The sequence below is a fragment of the Opisthocomus hoazin genome, chromosome 30 (genome assembly GCF_030867145.1).
Source record: "Opisthocomus hoazin isolate bOpiHoa1 chromosome 30, bOpiHoa1.hap1, whole genome shotgun sequence".
Taxonomy (NCBI): Eukaryota; Metazoa; Chordata; class Aves; order Opisthocomiformes; family Opisthocomidae; genus Opisthocomus; species Opisthocomus hoazin.
Genome location: NC_134443.1, coordinates 2,240,056 through 2,263,997, shown reverse-complemented (window position 1 = coordinate 2,263,997; position 23,942 = coordinate 2,240,056). Strand labels below are relative to the sequence as shown.

The 23,942-nt window shown below is 62.4% G+C and overlaps 2 protein-coding genes across 3 annotated transcripts; one reads left to right on the top strand and one right to left on the bottom strand.

Moving 5' to 3' along the window:
• Nucleotides 1-97: 97 nt before the first annotated feature.
• On the top strand, nt 98-2,416 carry NUDT17 (nudix hydrolase 17). The gene is given in 7 exon segments (XM_075445143.1): nt 98-267; nt 356-478; nt 808-970; nt 1,154-1,333; nt 1,336-1,436; nt 1,521-1,648; nt 1,733-2,416. Coding segments are annotated over 7 exon segments (954 nt in total). The 5' UTR covers nt 98-195; the 3' UTR covers nt 1,920-2,416.
• Nucleotides 2,417-2,437: 21 nt separating this feature from the next.
• Nucleotides 2,438-23,556, bottom strand: PIAS3 (protein inhibitor of activated STAT 3). Of its 2 annotated transcripts, XM_075445127.1 has the most exons (15): nt 23,455-23,540; nt 21,791-21,848; nt 18,119-18,578; nt 14,410-14,494; nt 12,812-12,862; nt 10,428-10,518; nt 8,278-8,412; nt 7,996-8,101; nt 7,350-7,423; nt 6,726-6,886; nt 6,130-6,266; nt 5,528-5,699; nt 4,937-5,070; nt 4,228-4,265; nt 2,438-3,584 (listed from the first exon to the last, which is right to left on the bottom strand). In XM_075445127.1, exons 2-15 carry the CDS (start codon nt 21,803-21,805, stop codon nt 3,339-3,341), a joined length of 1,905 nt encoding a protein of 634 aa, XP_075301242.1. In that variant the 5' UTR covers nt 21,806-21,848; nt 23,455-23,540; the 3' UTR covers nt 2,438-3,338. The 2 variants fall into 2 exon arrangements, with proteins under 2 accessions (XP_075301242.1, XP_075301241.1); XM_075445126.1 differs by lacking the exon at nt 21,791-21,848 and having other exon boundaries at nt 23,455-23,556.
• Between the last annotated feature and the right edge of the window lie 386 nt (nt 23,557-23,942).

Here is a 23,942-nt window from a genome sequence, read left to right as displayed (position 1 = left end):
GCTGCTTGAGTGGTCCCGGGGGTCTGGGCGGGGTGGGGGGATCCGGCGGGGCCGGCAGGTGGCGCACCCTCCGCCCCGCCCCCGGGGAGGCCCCGCCTGCCTCGGGGGGAAGCCCCGCCTTCCTCAGGAAAGGCCCCGCCCTCTTCTGGGGAAGCCCCGCCCTCCCCGGGGAAGGCCCCGCCCCTCAGAGCGGCGATGGCGGGGCTGGCGCGCGTGCTGGTGCACGTGCGGCGGGGCGGGGCGGAGAGGCCCGCGCGCTTCGGGGAGGTACCGGGGGGAGGGCGAGGGGTACGGGGGGGCCATGCGGTGTCCCCGCCGCCACCGACCCCCCCGGCGCTGTCCCCCCCCCCCGCAGAGCGTCGTCGCCGCCTTCTCCCCGTCGGGCGCGGCCCCGGTCCCGGTGCGGTGCGGGCTGGAGCGCGGGCGGTTCCTCATCGCGGACGCGGCCTTCCCCGGCTCGGCCCCCGCGCTGCTGCAGGTGGGGGAGGGGGGAAGACCCCCGTGCGTGTCGCATGTCCCCCCTCAGCCCCGGGGGCTCTCCCTCCTCCCCCCCGGTTCCTCCGGCTGTTCCGTCCCCCCGGCCCCGGTGCCGCGGGTGTTCCGTTCCCCTCGGTGCCCCCGGTTATGTGTCCCCGGTGCGCCGGGTTTTCCGTCCCCCCCGGCCCCGGTGCTACCGGATATGTGTGTCCCCCCGACACCGGTGCCCCGGGTGCTCCGTTCCCCCCGGCCCCGGTGCCCCCCGGTGTCGTTCCCCCTCCTCAGCCCCGGTGCCCCCGGCCCGGCACCTCCCGCCCGCTCTCCCCGCAGGGCCCCGACCCCGCCGAGCCCCGGGAGCCGCCGCCGGCCGAGCTGCGGGGCCGGGGGGTGGGCGCGGCGGTGGCCGCGCTGCTGCGGGCCGGTACCGGCCGCCTCCTGCTCACCCGCCGCGCCCGCACCCTCCGTGCTTTCCCCAACGCCTGGGTGCCGCCGGGTGAGTGCGGGGGGACGCAGGGCGGGGGGGGTCCGGTGCCTCGGGGTGCCCCTGACCCACTGCCCCCCCCCCCGCCGCAGGCGGCCACCTGGAGCCGGGCGAAGAGGTGAGGGGCGGCGGGGGGGAGGGGGGGCCCGGGGGCTCCGGTGCCCGCTGACCCCCCCCCCCGTATCCCCCCCGCAGCTGCTGGATGCGGCGCTGCGGGAGCTGCAGGAGGAGACGGGGCTGCGCCTGGGGGCTGGGGGCTGCTCCTGGGGGCTGCTCGGCCTCTGGGAGGTAACAGCGGGGCGGGGGGGCTGCCCTGGGGTGGGGGGCTGCCCTGGGGTGGGGGGCAGCCCCCCCGGGGTGACGCGTGTTCCCCCGCATCCCCCCGCAGTCCATCGACCCCCCCCGCGGCCCCCTGCGCTCCCACCACGTTGTGGCCTACCTGCTGCTGGGCTGCGGGGAGCCCCACGGGCAGCTGGAGGTAAGCGGGGGGCCCGGGGGGGGGGGCGGGGGTCGGTCCCGGGGGGGGCCGGTTCCTCGCCCGAGCGCGGTCTGGGGGCTCCAGGCCAGGCTGCGGCCCAGCGAGCGTGAGGTGAGCGCCTGCGCCTGGCTGGAGCCCCCCGTCCTGGAGGCCATGGCAGCGGTGGAGCCCGGCGTGGGGAGTGAGCCCGGCACGCTGCCGGCCACCGTCTGGTGAGGGGGGCACGGGGGGCGGCGAGGAACTGGGGCGCAGAGCCCCCCACCCCGCACGGCCCCCAACCGCCTCCCCTCCCTCAGCATCACGGAGCTGAGCCGCGGCTCCGCCAGCACCCGCCGGATCCCCACCGCGACGCTGCTGCGCCCGGCGCCGGCCGACGGCGAGGGGTGGGTCAGCGCCGGCACCAGGTTCGCCCTTCGGCGCTGGCTGGAGGCCGGGGGGCGGCCGGGGGGTGCCCGGCCCCAGGGCAGCTCGCGAGGGGAGTGAAGCCACCGGCCGTGGGGCCCAGCGCCCATCTCGGAGCGGGGTCCTTGCTCGCTGGGTGCTCCAAGGCGTGGAGCGGGGTGCGTGCGGCTCTGCCGGGTGGGTGCCGGCACGCCGCAGCCTCGGCTGCGGGACCTGGGGCGCAGCCGCTGCGCTGGCCGGGAGCCGGCTCCGGCGCTGGGCACCACTCACTGCTGGGGGCCGGCGCGGCGGCCGGGGACGAGGCGCAGAGCGAGGGGACACGGCGCAGTGCGAGGGGACGCGGCGCAGTGCGAGGGGACGCGGCGCAGCGCGAGGGGACACGGTGCAGCGCGAGGGGACGCGGAGCAGAGCCCGTGGCGAGCCGGCCCGGTGCCCCGCTGCGCCCAAACCCCTCCGGCAGGGGATGGCGGGGAGCCCGAACCCCTCCAGAGCCACGGCCGCGACCCCGGCCCCCAACTCTTGCCCCCACTGCCCCGGCGCAGATCCCCACCGGCAGAGCCTCGGGATTGAACGGCTTTATTGCATCGACGGACTGACCGCGGTTACAAGAGCGGGGAACGGCCCAGGCCGAAGCCCGGGCGCTGCTCCCCTGGCACCGCCTCGCAGGGCAGGGCGGGAGCCGTGGAAAAAGGTGCTAAAACTCGCGTGCTACATGTGCGAGCTGCGGGCGCGCGCCGCGGGGCCCCGCGTGCTGGCGGCTGCAGGGCCGGGGAGCCGAGCCGAGCCGCGGCGGGCACCGCACGGGCGAGGTTACAGACCAAAGCGTACGCTTAAATACATAAATAATCTGTGCAAGGGGCGACGCGCCGGCCCGGGGACGCCACGGCCTTCACGGGGTCCCGGCGCCGGCACAGAGCCGGGGACGTCTTTGGAGTTCTCCATGTACAAAAGCTGCAGCTGAGAATATCGCTCCTCTGCTCTGCGTCCTCTCTGTACGGGGCGGGCGGGGGGAGAACAAATCTCCATCCGTGGCAGAAAACGCGGCGCAGCTACGCGGGCGCCAGCGCCGGCAGGACAGGCGGGAGGCTCGGGGCACCCCTGCGGCACCCCGGGCTCTGCCAACGCCGCCCTGCGCTCCCCCTGCCACCGGCTGCCCTCAGAAGCGAGGAGCAATTCCCAGGGGGGCTCGGGCGCAGCCCCCCACCCAACTTGCGAGGGTCCGGGGGGGTCTGGGGGGCTCCGCGTTGGTCGCGCTGCTCCTCCTCAGCTCCCCGCTCGCGGCAGCGGACGCCCACAGAACACAAATGGGTTCCAAACGCTTCGGTCAAGGCCCTCGGGACTCCGCGGCCCCCCGCCCGCAGCCCCCCACGCTGGGAGGAGGCCGGGGGCAGCGGCTGCGTGGGGGGCGACCCCCAAACGCGAGCGGCTCTGGGCCGGGTGCCCCCAGCCCCGGCCGGTGACGCGGAGCCGAAGGCGGCGATGCGGAACCTGCCCGCAGGCTCAGTCCAGGGAAATGACGTCGGGGCGGCCGCTGCCCACGGCCCCGCCGCGGCTCTCCCGCAGCGCGCCGGCCGAGACGATGCTGCTGACGCGGCCAGCGGCCGGGCTGCCGGCGCCCTGCGCTGCTGCCATGGCGGGGCCCAGCGGGTTCATGCTCAGGAAGGGCCCCGCCGCGCCGCGGTATGGGAAGAAGTGGCCGAGCGCGTCCTGCTCGTCCAGGGAGGTGATGACGGAGGGGCCGAAATGCTGCGAGCGAAGGGAAGCCCCCGTCAGCCCCCAAGCCCTCCGCAGCGGGCGGCTCGTGCCGGGATCCCTCCCAGTGCTCCCCAGTTTACCCAGACCGGCCCTGAACCACCAGCACCCGCTGCCTCTGCCCGCAGCAGCGTGGGCTTCGGAGGCGAGCGAAGAACGAGACGTGCGGCCGCAGCGAGAAGCCCAGCGCGGAGGAAGACGACGGAGCCCACGGCGACCGCCCCGGGAAGCCACGCGGGTCTGGGCCCTACGCTGAGCCGGCCCCGCACACCGCAGCCAGGACAAGTCAGCCCCGGCGCCCGGCACCGAATCCCTCCGCGTTCTGGGATTCCGCCTGGGAGAAGTGGAATGCTCCCAGCGCCCGCCCCGGGCAGCTCCCAGGCTCCGGGCAGTGGTGGGAGGAGAGCGGCGTGGGGCAGCGGGGTCTCTGGCAGCCGCAGGGCAGAGAAAGCAGCTCCCTGCGGTGCCAGGCGATGCCCGGGGAAGCGCAAAGCCAGCACCCCCACCCCCGCCCTGCAGCAGCACCCGCAGAGGATGGAGGAGGAGGAAGGCTGAGTGAAGAGGGCTACGTTCACCAGCCTGCAGATTTGGCAAGGAGAAAAGAAAAATGAAAACAAAAATCCCGAACCAAACGTACCTGGTTTTCACTCTGAAGGAAGGAAAACAAATCCAGACCTAGAAAAATAAAGAGGGGAAAAATAAACCTCTGGACGGTAACCAAGCTGCTGGCAGGGAGCGAGGCCGAGCCGCGCGGACGCGGAGACAGACGCAGCCGGGCGCCGGCTGCTGCCAGGCCCCGGACCCCACGCTGGCGGCAGCTCCAGCGCCGCGCCCGCCCCGCTCCGTAACCCCGTGCCTGGCAATGGCCCAGCACGGGGCGAGGGAAATCCCGCTTCCCCGGAGCCGCCGTGGGCCCGGCCCCAGACGCCATCCCAGCAAAGCTCAGCAAACGGCCCCGGCCCCGCGACACCACCGCGCCCGCAGCCGCTCTGCACGAGCTGCCTCGGGGTCCCGACCGACCGAACGCCGCCGGACGGCAGTGGTGCCCGGCGCGGGCGCGGAGCCAGAGTCTCCCTCGCTGCCGGTCGGGGTCTCGCCCACCGGCCCCTGGGGAAACGCCGTGCCGCGGCAGGGCGGCACTTGAGCATCCCCTCCTCTGCGCTGGGCCAGGGGGGACTCAGTCACCCCGAGACACCCGCTTGGAGCTGCAGCGGCTGCCAGGCCAAGGACCCAAAGGCCCCCGCACGCCGCTCCGGGGCCCCGGCCGGTCTGGCCAGCCGCTCGGTCTGGGTAACGGCGGCAGCTGCGCGCGTTTCGTGACCGCTGCCAGCGGCGCCGGGCGGTACCTTGGAGCTCTGAGGGCAGCGGGTAGGACGGGTGGTAGTCGGGGACGGGGAGGCTGGAGAGATAGTCGCTGCCGAGAGCCGCCATGGGAGGACTTCGCAGCACGGAAGACGGCTGGTGGTCGAGGCTCAGTACCCTGCAAGAGAGCGCAGAGCCGCGGGGCCTTAACGAACGCAGCACGGCGCGCCGCGGGCGGAATTCCTCCGCTGTTTGTCAGCAAACCCACCCCCAAACCCTGCTGCTACCACACCCGGGGCAAAAAGCAGCCCCCGCTCCTGCGCCTCGCAGAATCACAGCATCACAGAATGGTCGGGGCTGGTAGGGCCCTCTGGGGGTCCCCCAGTGCCACCCCCTGCCCAAGCAGGGTCACCCAGAGCAGGGGGCACAGCACCGCGGCCAGGGGGGCTGGAATATCTCCAGAGAAGGAGACTCCACAACCTCCCTGGGCAGCCTGGGCCAGGGCTCCGTCACCCTCCGTCACCCTCCCAGCACGGAGCCGGCTGGGGTCTGCTCCCCGCGACCGCAGCGGCCAGCACGAAGCAAAAGCAGCCACAGCCCAGCGAAGGGGGGGTCGGGGGCCCGCGCTGCCTTACCCCTTGGGCCCGGCCGCTGTCGGAAGCGCCGTGCTGGAGACCGGGCACTGCTTCTTGGCAGGCGGCTCCTCCTCGTCCGACGAGCTGTCCAGAGTGAGATCAATAACCTCCACTTTTTTTTTGCCCTCCGAAGAGTTCTTGCCCTCGGAGCTCACGGTGTAAAGGGCGCTGGCTGCGGAGGAAAACCAGCAAGTGGCATTAGCTGCCAGAAGGGAGACGAGCGAAACGCCACCGCCCCTCCGAGCGCTACGGCCCTGCGACACGCCCTGACTTCCAAACAGCTCGTGGCAAACGCGCACCCCGTCCCAGAAGAGAAGCACCAGCCCCACGCTAGCGGTCGGCTCTCCACAGCCCACCTGGAGTTAACGCTGCAGTTCCACGGGGAACCCGCGCTATCCTTGCTTTTCCTAGCACCTACTCCACCGGGACGGGCTAAGCGCCTCTCGTGCTCCTGGTACGTCAGCGTGATCCCAAATACCAGCTCCCAGGTGGGATCCGAAACGCTCCAAGTTTTGCTTTGCAAATGTAAAAATTGTGAGTGTAAACGTTGCTTTGGGAAAACACGACGGCCACGGAAGAGCTGGTGGCCATAGCGCCCGTACCCTCGATCCCACTGAACGCAGACGTCTGGCACACCTCCGGGTTCTCCTTCCTCGGCTTCATGGGGCACCAGGAGCCATCCTCCATGAACTGGATCTCGTCGCAGTCCGTGCAGGAGTTGAGGATGTCCATGAAGAGCCTGCCGGGCGAGAGCACAAGCTGGGGAGAGCGAATGCCCCAGGGCCTCGTGTGTAAACACCCGGCCAGCAGCGACGACGCGGGACGGATGGGGCTCAGGAGGTGGGCCAAGGGGGTGCGAGGGACGAACGGCCCCAGAACCTGCGCCAGCACCACCTGCGAGTTTGGGTTTCTGCGGGGCTGCTCAGGGTGCGCAGGAGGGCTCTGCTCAATCCCCGGGAAGGTCCCCTCAGTCCTGCCTCTGCAGAGACTGCTGGCAAGGAAGCCAAGATTTTGACAAAGGCTTCTTGTTCTTTGGGAGAAATCTCTCCAGATCAGCACCAGAGCAGTTTAGGGAATGAAAATCAGATTCTGAGTTATTCGAGGCTGTAGCTTGTCCGTATGCGGTGGCATCGGAGGGTAAGGCTGAGGAGAAAACCATTATCGAGGCCAATGGCTGCGTCACGCCCGCTCCGCTCACCCGTCGATGATCAGGTTGTCGTACGGGGCCTTCTTATCACACACAGGACACGTCCACGTGGGCTTCTTCTCGTTCATCTGGAGGTAGAGCGCCGCGTCGAAGCACTGCAGGTGGGTGCACGTGATGGCTCGGCAGGGCACGATCAGCCTCATCTTCCCCAGCTGGGGCACAAGGAGGAGGAAACCAGTTGGGGCTGTGCAAACCCTCCCGCCGCCCACGTGACGCCAGCGGTGTTACGCCCCGTCTGCGCCCTCTTCTCCCCTGCCCAGCACGTTTAACAAGAGGTTAAACTAAATGTCAAAGAAGAAATACTGTGCAAGAGGAAAGAAGCCTTCCTGAGGGTATTTTTGCCTTTATTTTTTTGAAAGCTCACTTCCACCTCAGGCACGTGCTGACAGCGAAGGCACAGGCACGGATCGGGTCACCAGCAGACACGCTGGGGCGGGCAGTTCGGGCCCCCGGCCTCAGCAATTCTTTTGTGCACGCAAGAACGCGGTTCTGCTTTCGTTTTGGAATCGCAGCTGATTTTTCAGCCACAGCAGGGCTGCGGCAGCGTTAGCTCCCGTCTCCCTCCGCGGCGCTAAGGCCGGGCCAAGAAAAACGAACAAAAACGTAGAAACCTACCGGACACATCAGGGAAACTCGTAAGCTCGTGGTGGCTATCTCACTGTCGGGATCAGCTGTTAGTTTCTCTTTGACTGAAAGAAGAGGAGGGGAAAAAAGGTCTCCTGTCAGCATCCTCCTTCCGTGGCATGCACAAATACGTACAGACACCAGTTCTGCTCTGCACCAGGACTCTCGTCGTCCCCGTTACAGGCAGGCGACGCTTACTGCCACGACTAACAGCTCCGGCCAGCGTCCCCGTGGCTGCACGCCGCGCAGAGGGACGGTCCCTGCCCCACCGGGCTGCCAGCTGCCTGCAAAGCGCCAGCGCCGGGGACGCCTTTGGGTGGAGGGCAACGGGGCGCAGCCTGAGCGCGAGCGGCAATGGCTCCGCTCCCGCTGCTGCTGGCGGGACGAGCGTCTGGCGGGCGTCGCAAGGGAGACGGGCAGCGACCCGAAGGGCGGTCTGCTCTAGGGCTTTCTTCAGGGGCACCACCGAGAACTCACCCGTGCTCTCTGCAACCCTCACCTTCCCAACAAGCTCTCGGGCTTGCGAGAAGGGAGGCATGGAGGCACACACTGACCCGCAGCGCCCGCTCACCGCCGATTCGGACCGGCTCTGCCTCCCCAGACCCCGCACGGCGGCACCGGCGCACGGCGCACTTACTGAGGGCCCGCGAGTGGTCTGGGTTGCGGATGCCCTTGGCTCGCAGCTTCTGCAGCAGCGTCACTGACGTCAGCTGCTTCACCAGGTACACTGACAGGGAGTAGTTCTGTGGGAAAGATGAGGCCGCTCAGAGCCAGAGAAACCCACCGGAGAGGAGAGGGCTCTCCTGCATCGGCACCGCTTGGCGCTACCGCGAAAACGACCTCGACTGCAGAGCCGAGGCTGCAAACGACCGGCAGCGCAGGAACAGCAGCAACGGGAAGCGGTTTTCACCCCACGCACCCGGCCAAACTCCGAGGACCAGTTCACCACGATTGTGTTCGGGACGGTCGCCGAGAGCCGTGCCAGCGGAGTGATATTGACGGGGCGGCTGGGTCGTTTCGGCTCTGCACCGTTTTTCGTGGGCGGGAGATAACCCTGCAAGGAAAGAAAGACACCTGGCCTAAGAGAAACTCTCTCCAAGGCGCAAGGCCACGCACAAGAATCCCAGAATCCCAGCATAGCAGGGGCTGGCAGGGCCCTCTGTGGGTCACCCAGCCCAACCCCCTGCCCAAGCAGGGTCACCCAGAGCAGGCTGCACAGCACTGCGGCCAGGGGGGTTGGAATATCTCCAGAGAAGGAGACTCCACAGCCTCCCTGGGCAGCCTGGGCCAGGGCTCCGTCACCCTCAGAGGGAAGAAGTTCTTCCTCGGGTTCAGCTGGAGCTTCCTCTGCTCCAGTTTGTGCCCGTTGCCCCTTGCCCTGTCACTGGGCACCACTGGAAAGAGCCTGGCCCCATCCTCCTGACCCCCACCCTGCAGATATTGATCGGCATTTCTAAGGTCCCCTCGCAGCCTTCTCTTCTCCAAGCTGAACAAGCCCAGCTCCCTCAGCCTCTCCTCGCAGGAGAGATGCTCCAGTCCCCTCCTCATCCTCGTAGCCCTGCACTGGACTCTCTCCAGTAGCTCCTCGTCTTTCTTGAAGTGGGGAGCCCAGCACTGGACCCAGCACTGCAGATGGGGCCTCCCCAGGGCAGAGCAGAGGGGCAGGAGACCCTCCCTCGCCCTGCTGCCCCCACTCCTCGTGATGCACCTGCTGCCAGCAGGTTCTTCATGGCACATCGCCCCTCCAGACGGGTCGTGTCGCACCTCGGAGCGTGTCTGAGTTTCTCTACACATCTCAAAGCAGTGCATTATTATTCCTCAGCGCCAAGAAACTGAGACGAAAGGTTCCCTCTGCTGCCCTGGCGCTGAGGAGCGCGCTGGAGTCCCGGCGTCCGCGGAGCCTCTCCACAGCCACGCAGCTGCCGCTCTGCGAAGCGCTGTGCGCAAACGGCGCTGAGTGAAAACCCAAATCCAACCCGGTCCAGCGAGGCTGGGAAGCTGAAACCTTACAGCCCGCAACAAATCTGACGGTGATCTCGTTTTCGCTTCATTATCCCCGCACTCAGCTCGGTCAGAAACCCGCCCCGCTACGCGGCCCTTTGCCGTAACGCAGGGCGATGCGCAGCGCCCTCCGCTCCTCGCCCCGCGTTACACTGGGCAGCCGGAGAGCGACTCAGCAGCCACCCAGTTCAGGCAGAAGTAGGACAAAACCAGCGTCCCCGTCGAGCTGCCGTGCTGCGCGCAGCCCGTCGCGGCAGCTCAGCTGCACCGACGGACGCAGGCGACCTTCCCTGCGAGCGGCAGCGGGGGGACCTTCAGCCAGCTTGCCTGCCACGTGCACTTCCCTCTTGCCGCTCCCCGAGGGCAGAAATGGCCTCTCTGTGGTTCGATTTTTCCTTTTTTAAGCAGGTTGCTAATGGTCTCGGCCAAAACCAGGCAGAATATCCGAGGCAAAAAGCACAGATCTCTGGAAGCGCGAGCGCGCGAGGCTGTTCCGCAGGTCTGACTGCCAGCGGTGCCAGCTGTCGTGGAGCGAGGCCAGCGCGGGACAGCCGGCCGGGAGCCGGCCCGAGACCGTCGAACCTCCGGCTCCTTTCCTGACTCGCTCCCCTTCTGGGGCTGTGAACGGGGGCGAGTGCTATTTCTCATGATATTTTCCAGCATTACCCAGCGCCCAGCTGTGACTGCAGCATCCCGCTCTTCCCGCGAGGCGACAGACTAAAGGCAGTGCCATTATTGCACTGCTCTCAGCTTTCACTCTGCCTTTTTATTATCGGATTCTTGTCACAAGAGGCACACCAAGAACACGAGCGGCAATCCGCTGGTTAAAAACAAAGATCAGGCCCAAAGTTTGTGTATCTTCTACTTCAAGACCACACTCCCTGAATCAGAGAGCGGCTTTCGCCCCCAACCCCAGCCCTGTAATCTGAAATCCGTTCTGCGCTCCACCCACACCATTACTTTAATCTCCAGAAAACGCGTTCCCACTGCCCTCACCGGGAGCTGCAGCTGTGTGGAAGGGCAGACTTTCCTCTACGGCATATGAAGAAGAAATAAAGATTTACTCACAGGCAGGGGACAGAGCTTTCCATTGACCTTGACAAATAAATTAGGAGGGAAGTAATCTTCCTGGGGACAGCTGGTTTCACACAAGCAAAACCTAAGAAGCGGGAGAGAGAAACCGGCAAGTGAGTGGCGACGCTGGCGAAAAACGGCAGCCAAACTTCCCTTTAACTCGGGAAAAACGTTTTCCAAGCAGAACAGAGCAGTGGCTGGGAAACACCGACGCAGCTGAACCGCCCTAGGCGTGCCTCAAACCCTACACGCAGCAGAAGCGGGACGAGAAGCGAGACGGGAAAGCGCCAGCGACTCGCGCCGATCGCTCGCGTGCAGGGGCAGGGCTGGTTGTGCTCAGCCCAGACGACGAGCCACGCGCTCCAGAACCACGGCTTCAAAAGCAAAGCCTTATTTCTCCGACCTAACCCCGCCGCGCAAAACGACCCGCGGCGAGCCCCGGCGGCAGCGCTACGGGCAGCAGACCCCGTGGGACGGGGCAGGACTGCCGAGCGCTCCGGCCACCCCGACACAACTCCCAGCGCGGGGTCAGATGCTTCAACCCAGGCTCGCGTGCGTGCACGTGGAGCTTCACCCGCAGACGCTGCAGCCCTGCCAGCCGGAAGGAACCCCAACACCCAGCGCAAGCACCCGAGGATCTAAACAGCGGTATTTGAGCCATGGTGAAGCTTGCAGGACGGGCTGGTTGCTGCTCGGCCCCTCGCGCAGCTCATCCTCCACCCCTCGATACCCTGCCCTGGCCCCCCTCATCACAGCATCGCTTAGGCTGGAAGAGACCTTGAAGACCATCGAGTCCGACTGTCAGCACCAGCAGCCCCGAACGGGCGCTGGGATTTGTGTTTTCTCTCCGAGGAGGGTGCTCCGCCGGAGACGCCTCCCCACGCCGCACCCGCAGCCCGGCCGCGCAGCCCCGAGCCCGGCTGCGACCTCGGCCGGCTCCGCGGAGCGGCGAGATCCAGCCCTGGCACGTCACGCCAAGGCACACCACCAGCGTTCTCGGAAAATACATCTGATCTTATTGTTTCTTAACCTCCCTCTGCCTGCCAAATAAAACAATAAAACTGAGAGCTGATCTTTGTCTTGCTTGGGAACATGATGCTGAAGCAGAGAGAGAAGAAATGGTCCCGCCATCGTCTCCAACTCCTGCACCAGAGTTTGCTGAGGAAGGGTTCGCTTCTTCCGGTGAAGGGATGCGCTCCGGACACCCCAGGAGACGCCTGAAAGCTTCCTGGTGGACTGTCTGGTAAACTCTGCTTCATCCCCCACGTCTAGAGCGTAGGAAGAGGCCCAAAGGCTGAACCCGGGCCTTCGAACCCCCCGCGGGGGTGTGCTGCAGAGGAGAGCTTTCCAAGCCCCCGCCTCCGACGCGCTTCAGGAACAGGGCGCCCGGATGCTGCGCTCCACGGCCCTGTGCTCCGGAGCGGAACAGACGGGCGCAGCAGGGAGACCGCGGCCGTAAAGCCCCAGATCAGAGAGACCTGGTCACAAACCAGAATTGGAACAGAACGCCGTCCTGCAAGCCAGCGTGCTCTCTTCGGCGTTCGATCAAAGCCTTCGGTTTCACACAGCCACTCTTCCTCAGACTTCCAGGTATCACAGCTGAAGCCCTCCACTGCTCATCGCTTTTTTCTCAGAGTACGGTAGTCATTCCCTGTCTCTTTGCCAAGCTCAAGCCCCCGACATCGCCATTCAACACTTTTTAACCCTGCCCAGGGTTGAATGCTGGGCAAGAGCCTCCTCGGCCGCTGTTCAGTGCCGCAGGACAGGGTGGGCAGGCACTTCACCAGGCACCGACAGCAGGAATCACGGGGCAGTCCGTGAAGCATTTTCAAGTATTTTTCGACTCTCCAACGTGTCTTGCATTTTCACAAGTAACAGCTGGGTGAATACTAAAAAAATGCGCAGCTTTTAAGGTCATGTAGTTTCTGCGTCTCATTCCGCCTTTTGCAATCAATCTGCAAAAAGGCAAATAATTGAAATGGAGAAAGGAAAGAAGCGAGTCCTATGGAAGCGTGCAAAACTCTGAAAAAGATTAAATTTCACTACGCTTAAAATTGAGAAAAACTCGTGTGCACGGCCGTGTTGCCTGCGCCGGCGAAGCGTCACCCAGCACAACTCCCTCCGCCTCGCCGAGCTCGGGACGACCCTCGCGGCGTGGAGCTGCAGGACAGGGTTTATCAGAGGCTCGCTGCCCCGCAGCAGCCAGCCTTCAGAACGCAGCACCAAACATTTACAACTTCCTCTGGGCAAACGGACACGCCATTTCAAACCAAATCAAGAGTCAAAAGCGTGATTCACCAAAATCCGGGAGCAACGAACAGCGACGCACAGCGCAGGGCACAGCACTGCGTGGCTTCGGCACAGAGACGCGGCCTTACCTTAGCTGCACCTGCACGGTGTAATCGCATTTGGCGCCTGGTAAGATGTCTCTGCAACAGAAAAGGGGGTCCTCAGGCTGTCGGCAGCGCTTGGCGGAGAATTACAACACAACAGCACGACACTGGCTGACGTTACATTGCTATCGATACGGTAGTTGTGTTACCAATAAAACTGGAGAGCTGGGCAGAGAGGAACCTGATGAGGTTCAACCAGGGCAAGGGCAGGGTCCTGCACCTGGGGAGGAACAACCCCAGGCACCAGGACAGGCTGGGGGGAACCTGCTGGAGAGCAGCTCTGTGGAGAGGGACTGGGAGTGCTGGGGGACGACAGGGTGACCATGAGCCAGCAGCGTGCCCTGGGTGCCCAGAAGGGCAATGGATCCTAGGGTGCATGAGGAGGAGTGTGGGCAGCAGAGCGAGGGAGGGTCTCCTGCCCCTCTGCTCTGCCCTGGGGAGGCCCCATCTGCAGTGCTGGGTCCAGTGCTGGGCTCCCCAGTTCAAGAAAGATGAGGAGCTACTGGAGAGAGTCCAGTGCAGGGCTACGAGGATGAGGAGGGGACTGGAGCATCTCTGCTACGAGGAGAGGCTGAGGGAGCTGGGCTTGTTCAGCCTGGAGAAGAGAAGGCTGAGAGGGGACCTTAGAAATGCCTCTAAATATCTGCAGGGTGGGGGTCAGGAGGACGGGGCCAGACTCTGTCCAGTGGTGCCCAGCGACAGGACAAGGGGCAACGGGCACAAACTGGAGCAGAGGAAGCTCCAGCTGAACCCGAGGAAGAACTTCTTCCCTCTGAGGGTGCCGGAGCCCTGGCCCAGGCTGCCCAGAGGGGCTGTGGAGTCTCCTTCTCTGGAGATATTCCAGCCCCCCTGGCCGCAGTGCTGTGCAGCCTGCTCTGGGTGACCCTGCTTGGGCAGGGGGTTGGGCTGGGGGACCCACAGAGGGCCCTTCCAGCCATGACCATGCTGTGACTCTGTAAAAACCAGTGCGGCTGAACTGCAAAACCAGGTAAGACCTGTCTGCAGCGGCAGGCAGAACTCCCCAGCGAGGGCACAAAGCAGCAGCCCATCGAACGGAAGAGCGCGCGGTGGGAAAAGGAGAAAATCCCCCTCAAAGATTCTTGCTGCTGCTGAGTGTTAAGGCTGTAACGCCAACAACAGACTCGCCAGTGCAAACAAACGGTCGTGTCGGTGGGCACAGGGGAAGGGCACTCCTGACTTCTGGGATGAACACGCACGCTTTTATCCCAATTACTGGATTTTCTTTCCTCCATACGATAATTCCACTCGGCGGGCTTTGAGGCAGGTCCTCAACGGCTGTAGGCAGCACAGCACCGCTGCCGCCAAGGAGCTGCCCTTTTTACACTCCGCTTGGCATTTTATTCTCACATACTGCACGGGAGCAGAGAAACGCAAACTGTTTCCTGATTCAGCCCTTCCTGCGATTCCAACGGAGGAATCCTCATCAGCCAGGCTCACTCACCCCAGCTCTGCCCGTTTTCCCTCCCGCGCCCGCTCCCCGCGCCGCCGGGGAAGAACACGCAGCCACGGCGGGGAAGCCACACGCGCTCGCACGGCATCCAGAGCGACGCCGCTTCGCTTACCGGGAGGTGAGGATCTGCTGAACCTGCTGGGGAGTCAGAGCAAAGGTGAAGTGAGCTTCTTCGAACCGCTGGCTGTTCGTTGAGGCTGAAGAAGAGAATTTAAGACAAATTAAATCATCATTAAGTCACTGTTACACCCACAGGCGCCAAGGCTTGTAATAAGCAGAGGAGAGCATCCACTAAAAGCAGAAGACAGTGCGTCGTCAAAATTCACTGCGGTTCCACGCAGGGGCCCTCCGAGTCCTTGACCGCGTAACGAAGCCTCAGGTCTGGCTTCCAAGGCCGGCATTCCGCTTCCGTCGCTTTATTGACAGACTGGGGCCTGGGCAGTAAGGTGGCCTGCACAGACAGCACACGGTGAGGACACGGGGAGAGCCGCCCGCTCGCCCTCCTGGGTCTGCAGCAGCCTCCTGAGCCCACGAACCGCTGCCCAGGGATCAGCAGACAGGTTGGGAAGAGCGAAGGGAATGCCAGGGGTCAGCCACTGCCCTAGAAATATGGTAATTACTGTCGTTATGGAACGAGCACAGCTGCTGGACAATAATCAGGCATTGCCATTTCCTCCTCGGGCACACGGACACAGCGAGTCGAGAGAGCACCCACACGGTGGGAAGAAGCAAGAGTTTTACGTGAGGGTTAGTGACAAGCATGGTAAAAACATGTGGTGCACGATACACATGAAAATGCAGCAGTATTTCCCCCTCTCTTACCCTGACCTTCGCCACGTCACTGCTCCTTTTGCGCCCGAGCTTCGCCCTCGGTACGACCGGCAGGCGCCCGCCTCCCTCACAGCACCCACGAGCTGGTCGATCGATGTTCGCAGAGGATCGGCACCCCAGAATGCAGCCCCCTGACACCGTCAGCCGAGGGAATTTGCAAAGAGCCCATCTGGCCTCTTCCACGCTCGTTTTCACACCCGCCAGGAGAGGGGCTGAGCAACAGCAGCTCCCACCGGTGCCCGTGGGGATGTGGAGCATCCCCGGGTCAAGAGCAAACGAAGCCGAGGACACGATCGCAGTGGTGTGCGCTAGCGTCAGTCTTGTGTTTCCATCCTTTATTTATTCCCAGGAGTCTGGTAACGCTGGTGACGAGCCGAGGCGAGCACAGATCCGCAGCGGCGGTCAGCTTCGCCCTCCGTGCCGGCTGCCTTCGGGGGCCACCCTCCCGCTGGCCCCCCCAAAGCGGAGGCAAGCCCGGATTCCTCAGCGGGGCGAGGGGCTTTGCTTCCCCGGCCTCCCGCAGCTCAGGAATGCCAGGAACGAGAGGCCCTCGGTTTCCTGGCAGATGACCTGCCAGATCTTCCCCCGACCGGCAGTGCAGCAGCCTGGCAGGCCGGACCGGGGAAATTCAGCGGAATTTTGACCATCTTAGGACTTTCTGCTTGAGCCTTTCGCCCCTCGATGACAAAATCGGGTCCCGATTCTGCTCCGAACAGAGCCGGGGCAAAGCCGCTCGGTATCAAAGCGGTGCTAAGCGATACCTGCCAGTTTCTCTATCCTCTGCCACCTCCATTTATAACCAATAACCAACCTCCATCTAATAATACATACAAATATATACAAATAATAATATATATATCAACATACGTAAATAATTTGGTAGAGCATGTGGAGCAGGAAAGCCAAAGCCTGGATCTTCTGCACTTGCAGCAGGCAGAGCGTGGATGGACCAGGAGGCTCTACCATCAACCCCCACGTTGCTGCCCTCACCCACCACCACCCCTCTGTTTTCATTTTTTTTCCCTACTTATTGCTTATTTTGGGCATTTCTCTGACACCACGATCTTCGTATCTGGACACTTACAATAAAACTGCCCCACGTAACTAAAACGAAAGGATGGGGACGTTTACACAGCTAAAGGGAGGGGAAAGACACAAACCACCAGAAACCAAAAATAAAAGTCCATGATCCCCTAGGAATTACACAAAACCTCCTTCCAGTCCAAGCACCCACACATAAGTACGGGAGTTTTATCAGGGGAGAGGAAAAAAAAACCCATTTCTTTTGCAAGGCGAGTATCCCGTTTCAGGGAAGAGGCTTAACCACAGGTTGTCCGAGAGGCTGAACAAAGCCAAACCGAAGAAAAGGCAATTTTTAGCAAAACAGGAACAAAACCAAACCCCCAAAAAAGCGCGTGGCTTCTGGCTGGAGTACAGACAGACTTATCCCCGCTTCAGCAAACATTACTGTGTTTAGATGAAAGAAAAACAACCCCGAATCCAAGTGAAAACCATTTAAAAGGCAGAAAGATGGGTGGATAAAAGCATAAAGATGGGTGGACCTAGCATGAAGAGGCCAGAAGGGCTCAACCTAAAGCAAAAATACAGCACAACTTCTCCTAAAAACCAGAATAAAACCACCTTCATGGGCCCAAACGGTCCCAAGCGAAGCCTGCAGCAGCGCTTCCAAACCCACCAGCAATTACCGAGCTAACTCTGCACCATCCGCCTCCCCACCAGCGTTCGGAGGACGACAGCAAACACCCAGCTCTGCCCGAATTCGGCGTTTTCTTTCCCCTGTTTTGCAACTGGGGAAGCATCGGAGCGCTCAGCACCGACATCACGTCGAGAAAACAAGCGGCTCTGCCCTTCCGCCCTGCCCCACTTCTGCTCTTAAGATCCCCGTTTGCTTCCTGCTCTACACAGAGCCGACCTCTTCTCATATTTGCAACCTCGAGCTGCACAATGCATAAAACAGTTCCTTAATTTTATATATTGGAAGACTTCAGGGCTACATTTTTGTTAATAACCGAGGCAGAAGTAAGACTCTAAGGTGGCAGAAGATTTCGCTGGAAGCTGTGGCACCAATTGTTTGCAAAAATAACAAACGCCTTTCCCTAACGACCTCTCCTGGCATCACCGCTGCGCTCGGACAGGGAGCCCACGCCAGCTGGACCAGGCTTTCGTGCTCGCAGGATTAGGACCCAACGCTGACACACCGCAGAGCAGAGCACGCTTTGCAATTCAGAAGGCAAAGAAAACCCCAAGCTCTATCAGCTGAACACAGTAAATAACCCAAACCTAATATAGACTGATAAAAATACCCACGTAACAGAAAAGGCGTCAGCTGGGAGAGAAACAGCCTTTTTCCTGCAAATAAATTTGGAACAAGACTAACAAGCAACTAAACACTTCCATTTCTGGCAGGCCCTGCACGCTGGAGCTGGAAGTTATCGATCCGAACGGGGGCTGGAACCCCTCTGCTGGGAGGGCTGGGGCTGCGGGAGGAGACGGCTGCGGGGAGACCTCGCGGCAGCCTCCAGTGCTCAGGAGAAAGACGGGGCCGGGCTCTTCAGCAGGGCCTGCAGCGACAGGACGAGGGGCGATGGCTTTAAGCTGGAAGAGGGGAGATTCCGACTGGAAATACGGGAGAAACTGGTTGTGCTGAGGGTGGGGGGACGCTGGCAGGGGTTGCTCGGAGAGGTGGGAGATGCCCCATCCCCGGAGACACGCGAGGCCGGGCTGCCCGGGGCTCTGCGCAGCCCGAGCCGGTGGGAGACGGCCCTGCCCGCGGCTGGGTGAGCTCGGAAGGGCCCTCCCCACCCAGACCCCTCTGAGATGCTACGGAATCCCACCTTCCTCTGGGTATCAGCCTTCTGAATCCACACTGACGGCCTGCCCTGACCCTACCGCTCCCGCTCCGCCGCCTCTACCCGAGCAACCGGCAGGAGCCTCCGAGGAACACGAGGAGCGGGCAGCTTCAGACGTACCTAACGTGGTGGGTTTTATCAGCTCGTCGTAAACGTCGTAGAAGGGCAGCCTCTTCATCTTGACGTCGGGGTGGACGGGATGGGCGGGCGGCGATAGGTGCTGCACGTCGGCCTCGTGCTTGGGTCCCAGCGCCGGCACCGGCGGCAGCAGAGCCGCCGGCATGGCGGCAGAGCCGTGCTCGTAGGGCAGGTGACACACCGTGCCTGGCGTCAGCGCCGTGCCCGAGGGCAGCTGTCCCGCCTGGATGTGGAGCATCGACAAGTCCGAAGGGGTTAAGATCTTTCTCGGGAACCTCCGCCGGTACAGTTCTTTAATCTTCATCTGGACAGCCGGGCTGCAGCCAGACTTCAGCAGCTGCAACGCCTTGGTCAGAAGTTCGTGCTTCCTTCCACTTTTGTTCCTTCCAGCAAAGCCCAAGAGAACTTGTAATTCTGATACCCTAAAGCTCATAACCATATGCTGCAAGAAAATAAAACAACCACCGTTACGACTGCTGCGTGAGCAGACACAATCCGAAAAACAAGCCATGGGTTCATGAAGGAAGGTGGTGGAGGCCTTAAAAGAGACACCGTCAAGCCTGAAGTTCCCCTGTCCTTGTCATCAACAACTCGTCAGTGGCAGAACTGTAAATATTTAGGTTTGTTTTTAATTTTAGATACTTTGCTTGGATCTGGAAATGCAAAAGGTCACATTCGCTTCCTGATTCGATGGACGCCCGAGCAGTTTCCGTACCCGAACAGCTGTTAAAGCACCTTCCCTTCGAAGCAACGCTGACGATTTCTTGTAGGGTCAACGCGCGTTTAAACTAAAGCTCCTGTACCCGTCTGGGTTCAAAGCTCTCATCTGCAGTCCCCTTCAGGCTGGCCCAGCAAGGCCAAGCCCCAGCGTGACTGCGCAGCTTTTCAGTCATTGCTTTTACTCTTTTGTTTCAAAAATATCCTGTGGGAATGCCTGGCTTTGGCCTGATGGTTTTTACGGAGACACATCAGACATCAAATCCGAAAACAGACATCGAGCACTAGCGAGAAAGGCTGCAGTTAAGGGAAAACTGGCACCGGGCACCCGCTCTACACCGCGGCTGGCACCGCTCAGCAGCCACCTGCTACTTCGCACGAGTCCAACGAGCCCGACAGGGTGAAGTTGGAACCCAAAGCAGAGAAAAATACAGAATTATTCCCATTCCACAGGAGGGAAAATAAAAAGGGTCTTGGAGACCTCTCCGCAGCCCCACCAGCCAAGTTAGCAGCAGACCCAGAAGCTCAGCTCCATCTCAGTGCTGTTCACAACACCCTCCTTCTCCCGCAGTCGTACCACGGTTTCAGAATTACTGAGCTCAGCAGAAACACCCATGGGATGACAGGGCGCCATGGCAGCACGTATATACTCCTGTGCATACATACACATGTACCTCGCAGAGCACAATCTTTTCCTTCATGCACGCAGAAAAGGGTTCAACCTTGAACTCCCAACACTCTCCCTCTTAAATGCAAAAGGGCACACAGAGTCTCACCACCACTCTGCATCTAGAAAGGCTCCCCCCTTTAGGCTCCCAAAACACAACCGACTCAACAGCAGTATTGTTCTCCAATTAGTTACAACTTTGTGGGGTTTAAATCCACAATTTGGGCTCCACGGAGGGGCTTCATCCGGCTGCAGTGGAGCACCGGAGGGTAGGGGGGAAAGGCTGGCTTCTGTGAGTTCAGAAATGCCAAAAAACCACAATCCCTTCGATAAAGGAAACGCAAAATAGAAGCTGAAACCTCGTCGGTGTAACAGCAGGCATGTTCTGCACTCGGAGCGATTCCCAGACCCAGTGGAGCGAGCTCTCCTTCGAGGAGAGCTGACGGGAACACCCCACGTCTTACAGACCAAGGGTTCTGGAGTCGCTTCCGCGTACCGAATCCAGAGGCACGCCTCCATCATCCACGGGGCAGACCGCTTCGACGCTTCGCGGGTTCTGGTCCGCGTGCCAAGGGGGTCTGAGGCAGTTTAATACCCACGCATGGAAAACGCAGCGTCTCCCGAGGACAACGCGACAGATGTTCCACCTCCCGGGGGAGAAGAGAAGGCAAGTATTTGGTAAAGCTATCAAAGCCAGCCCTGTCGCTACAGAAAGTGCCGTGCGGTCCCCGAAGCGGAACAGACACAGCGTCAGATTAAGGTTTCGTGTCGAAAAGAACCCGTCGGTCGCACGGGATTCGCCTGTGACCTTTGCTGGGTGATACGCTCAAGAGAACAATGACTGACTTTGATTTTTTTCCCCTTTTTGGAGCCCGGGGAATTTGCGAGCAGCAGGAAACCTCTGTCATTTAAGAGGAAAAAGCTCGACGTGGGGTCTCTCAGCTTTGACAGTGCCTGTTTTAAACACCTCCCAGAAAAGGTCCATTAGGAATGCACACCTATCAAACGTCCATCCCTCCCCTTCTGCGCCAGCCATCGCAGCAGAACCGACCTCTTCCCACACCCGCTGTTCCCACACATCCTCCGGACAGAGTCCTTCAACCAGCAGGAGATTCGTGTAGCATGGCTCACCAGCACGAGATTCACATTTATCGTTAAAAAACACTCGCATTCGTGCCATAGGATGGCTGTGTCACCACCGCTGCAGCAGCTGTGGACTCTTATCTACCCCCAAAGCCTCTCCGATTCCTGCTCAGCACATCAGAGCAGCGGAAAAACCTCTCTTTCTTGCCGTAAGAGATGGCAATCGAGAGCTCCCAGAGGGCACCTGAGGCCTGGGCAGCGGCTGGATCCGCGGCAGGCCCACGTCGATCGTGCCGCTGTCGAACGCGGTACGACTGCAAACCTCCTCTCCTTCCTGGGGAGTCACCGCTCGGGCTTTTCAATCAAGGAAAGGGTCTTAAGCCAACTACAGGCTTTATAAGGAGAAATCGGTTCGTTTTCAACTGGCTCGTCTTGCTTTTACAATGAGACACAGATGGTAAAAAGCTTAAACAAACTCCTGGCGAGGAAACCAGGAAGGGGGTTAGGGGTGAGGGAGAGGGAGCAGAGATTCAAAAATTAACTGAAGAAGCCTCAAATCACGCCGAGCTCCACCAAAAGGGCTGGTGGCCAGGGGGCCAAACCCCGGGGACATAAACCTGTGCGCTCAGCCACACCTGGGCATAACCCACAGTTCCTCCGCAGGGATTTATCCGCAGAGGGAGCGGAGCAGAAAACACGACAGACACTTCGCCCTGGGCTGCGCTCGGCTCTCCCGTTTGCTAAACCACGTCCCCACACGGCGGGATCACGGCCGGGGCTGCCGGAGCTCGACTGCTGCGCTGTCCCCAGTCACCCAGTTACAATTATCGGATCCAATTTCTCCGCTGAGATCGTTAACGTTTTGCCACTTGACAGGGCTCCCGTTGTAGTCAGGCTCAAGTTTTGTGGGAGGGAGAAAGACCACGCCACAAAGCTGCATCAAAAATACGGACAGGGCACTGCTGGAAAGATTACGGACAAATATTACTCCGGAGAATTATGTTCTTGCTGTGGCTGGCTGCCAGAAAGGTGCCAGTTCCCCTTCCTGTTCCCAGTGCGGGGAAGGGGGCAGGACTCCTAGGCCACCCCAGCCAGCTAAGACCTACGTTTCAGCCTGTGGGGGAAAAAATATTAAACCGCCAACAAGGAGGAAAAAAAAAAGAAAAATCAGCTTTGGAATTAGTTACCAGGGGCAATTTCATATTCCACAGTCTGGTGGGCAAAGGTGGTGACACACTCTGACTCCTAAAAAAACGAGAAAGAGAGAGTGGAGGGAGATGAAACCCCATCCAGCTGTGAGCACTGGTGCAGCACTACCATGTTACACACTCTCTGCTCTCCCCCCGCCGCGCTGCGCCCCGCACCGTCCCCTCTCCCGTCCCCTCTCCTGCCTGCCGTCACGTGCCGCTCCCCTGCCTGCCCCCGGCACCCTTCCAGGCTCCAAACCGCTCCAGTTCGCGGGCTCTCCCTTCCTCTGGGTTTCTGCCTCTCCTCTCCACGGCTCTGCGCTGCTGAAGCCCCCCAGGGTCTCTCGGCCCCCTCCTCTCAGCGGCAGGCCCACCGGGCTCGCTGCCGTGCTCCACAGCCGCCCACGCCACTCGGAGCACCAAGGTCCGGACCCCGGCACCCTCCCTACAGCCCCTTCACCCCGGTGGTCCCTGCGCCTTCCCCCCACGGCTCTGCCCCCCAGGTGGGACCCCCCGGCTCGCCCCAGCCCCCCTGTGCACCCCGACCCCAATATCGTCATCCATCCTCACCGCTGCCCCCCACACCGGCTGTCCCCGCTGCCCCACGCCCCGGTACAGCCCCAACCGCCGGCTCTGTCTCCCAAACATCCCCAGCCCCACTGCAGGGTCCCCCAGCCCCACGCATCCCCTCAGCCTCCCATATCCCTTCAGCCCCGGGCTGTGAGACCCCCAGCCCCAGGCACCCCCTCAGCCCCGCGCTACCAGACCCCCAACCACCAAAACGCCCTCGGCCCCACAGACCCCCACACCCCAGCTCTGTCTGGCTCCATCCTCACAGAACCCATCAGTCTCTACACTACCAGACCCCATCCCCACAGGACCCTCAGCCCCCACACTGCCTGACCTCACCCCCACAGAACCCTAAGCCTCACAGACCCCATCCCCACAGACCACCCAGCCCCTACACTACCAGACCCCATCCCCACAGGGCCCTGAGCCCCCACACTGCCTGACCCCAACCCTGCAGACCCTTCAGCCCCTGCGCTACCAGACCCCATCCCCACAGGTCCCTCAGCCTCACAGACCCCCTCAGGCCCTACGCTACCAGATCCCAGAACCCCTCAGCCCTACAGACCCCCTCAGCCCCACAGACCCCCTCAGCCCCACACTGCCTGACCCCGTCCCCACAGACCCCCTCAGGCCCTACGCTACCAGATCCCAGAACCCCTCAGCCCCACACTGCCTGACCCCATACCCACAGACCCCCTCAGCCCCACAGACCCCCCTCAGCCTCACAGACCCCCTCAGCCCCACACTACCAGACCTCATCCCCACAGGATCCTGAGATCCCACACTGCGTGACCCTGTCCCCACAGACCCCCTCAGCCTCACAGACCCCCTCAGCCCCTACGCTACCAGATCCCAGAACCCCTCAGCCCTACAGACCCCCTCAGCCCCACACTCCCTGACCCCATCCCCACAGACCCCCTCAGCCTCACAGACCCCCTCAGCCTCAGAGACCCCCTCAGCCCCACAGACCCCCTCAGCCCCACAGAGCCCCCAGCCCCTACGCCGCCAGACCCCGTCCCCACCGGCCCCCCAGCCCCACGCTGCCGGGCCCCGGCCGCCCCGGCGCCGCTCGGCCCCCTCCCGCCCCGCCGCACCTTCAGCTCCGCCGCCTCCGCCATCTTGGGACATGGCAGCCGCCGCGCAGGGACCGAGGCAAAACTCCAGGCCCCGCCACGGCCGCACGGCGCAGGGCACGGGGAGGGGAGGGCGCGGGCAGGGAGCGTCGCGCAACTCCGCGCCCGCCGCGCAGCCGCAGCGCCACGCCCACTCCCTTAGCCACGCCCACTCCGCCTCGCCCCGCCCACGAAGGGTAACGGGTCCCATATGGGGACTGGTCCTATATGGGACTGGGGCTGTATGGAACTGGTCCTATATGGGACTGGGGCTGTGTGGGGCTGGGGCTGTGTGGGGCTGGGGCTGTATGGGGCCAGTTCTATATGGGACTGATGCTGTACGGGACTGGGGCTATATGGGACTGGGGCTGTAGGGGGCCAGTTCTATATGGGGACTGGGGCTATATGGGACTGGGGCTGTATGGGGCCAGTTCTATATGGGGACTGGGGCTATATGGGGCTGGGGCTGT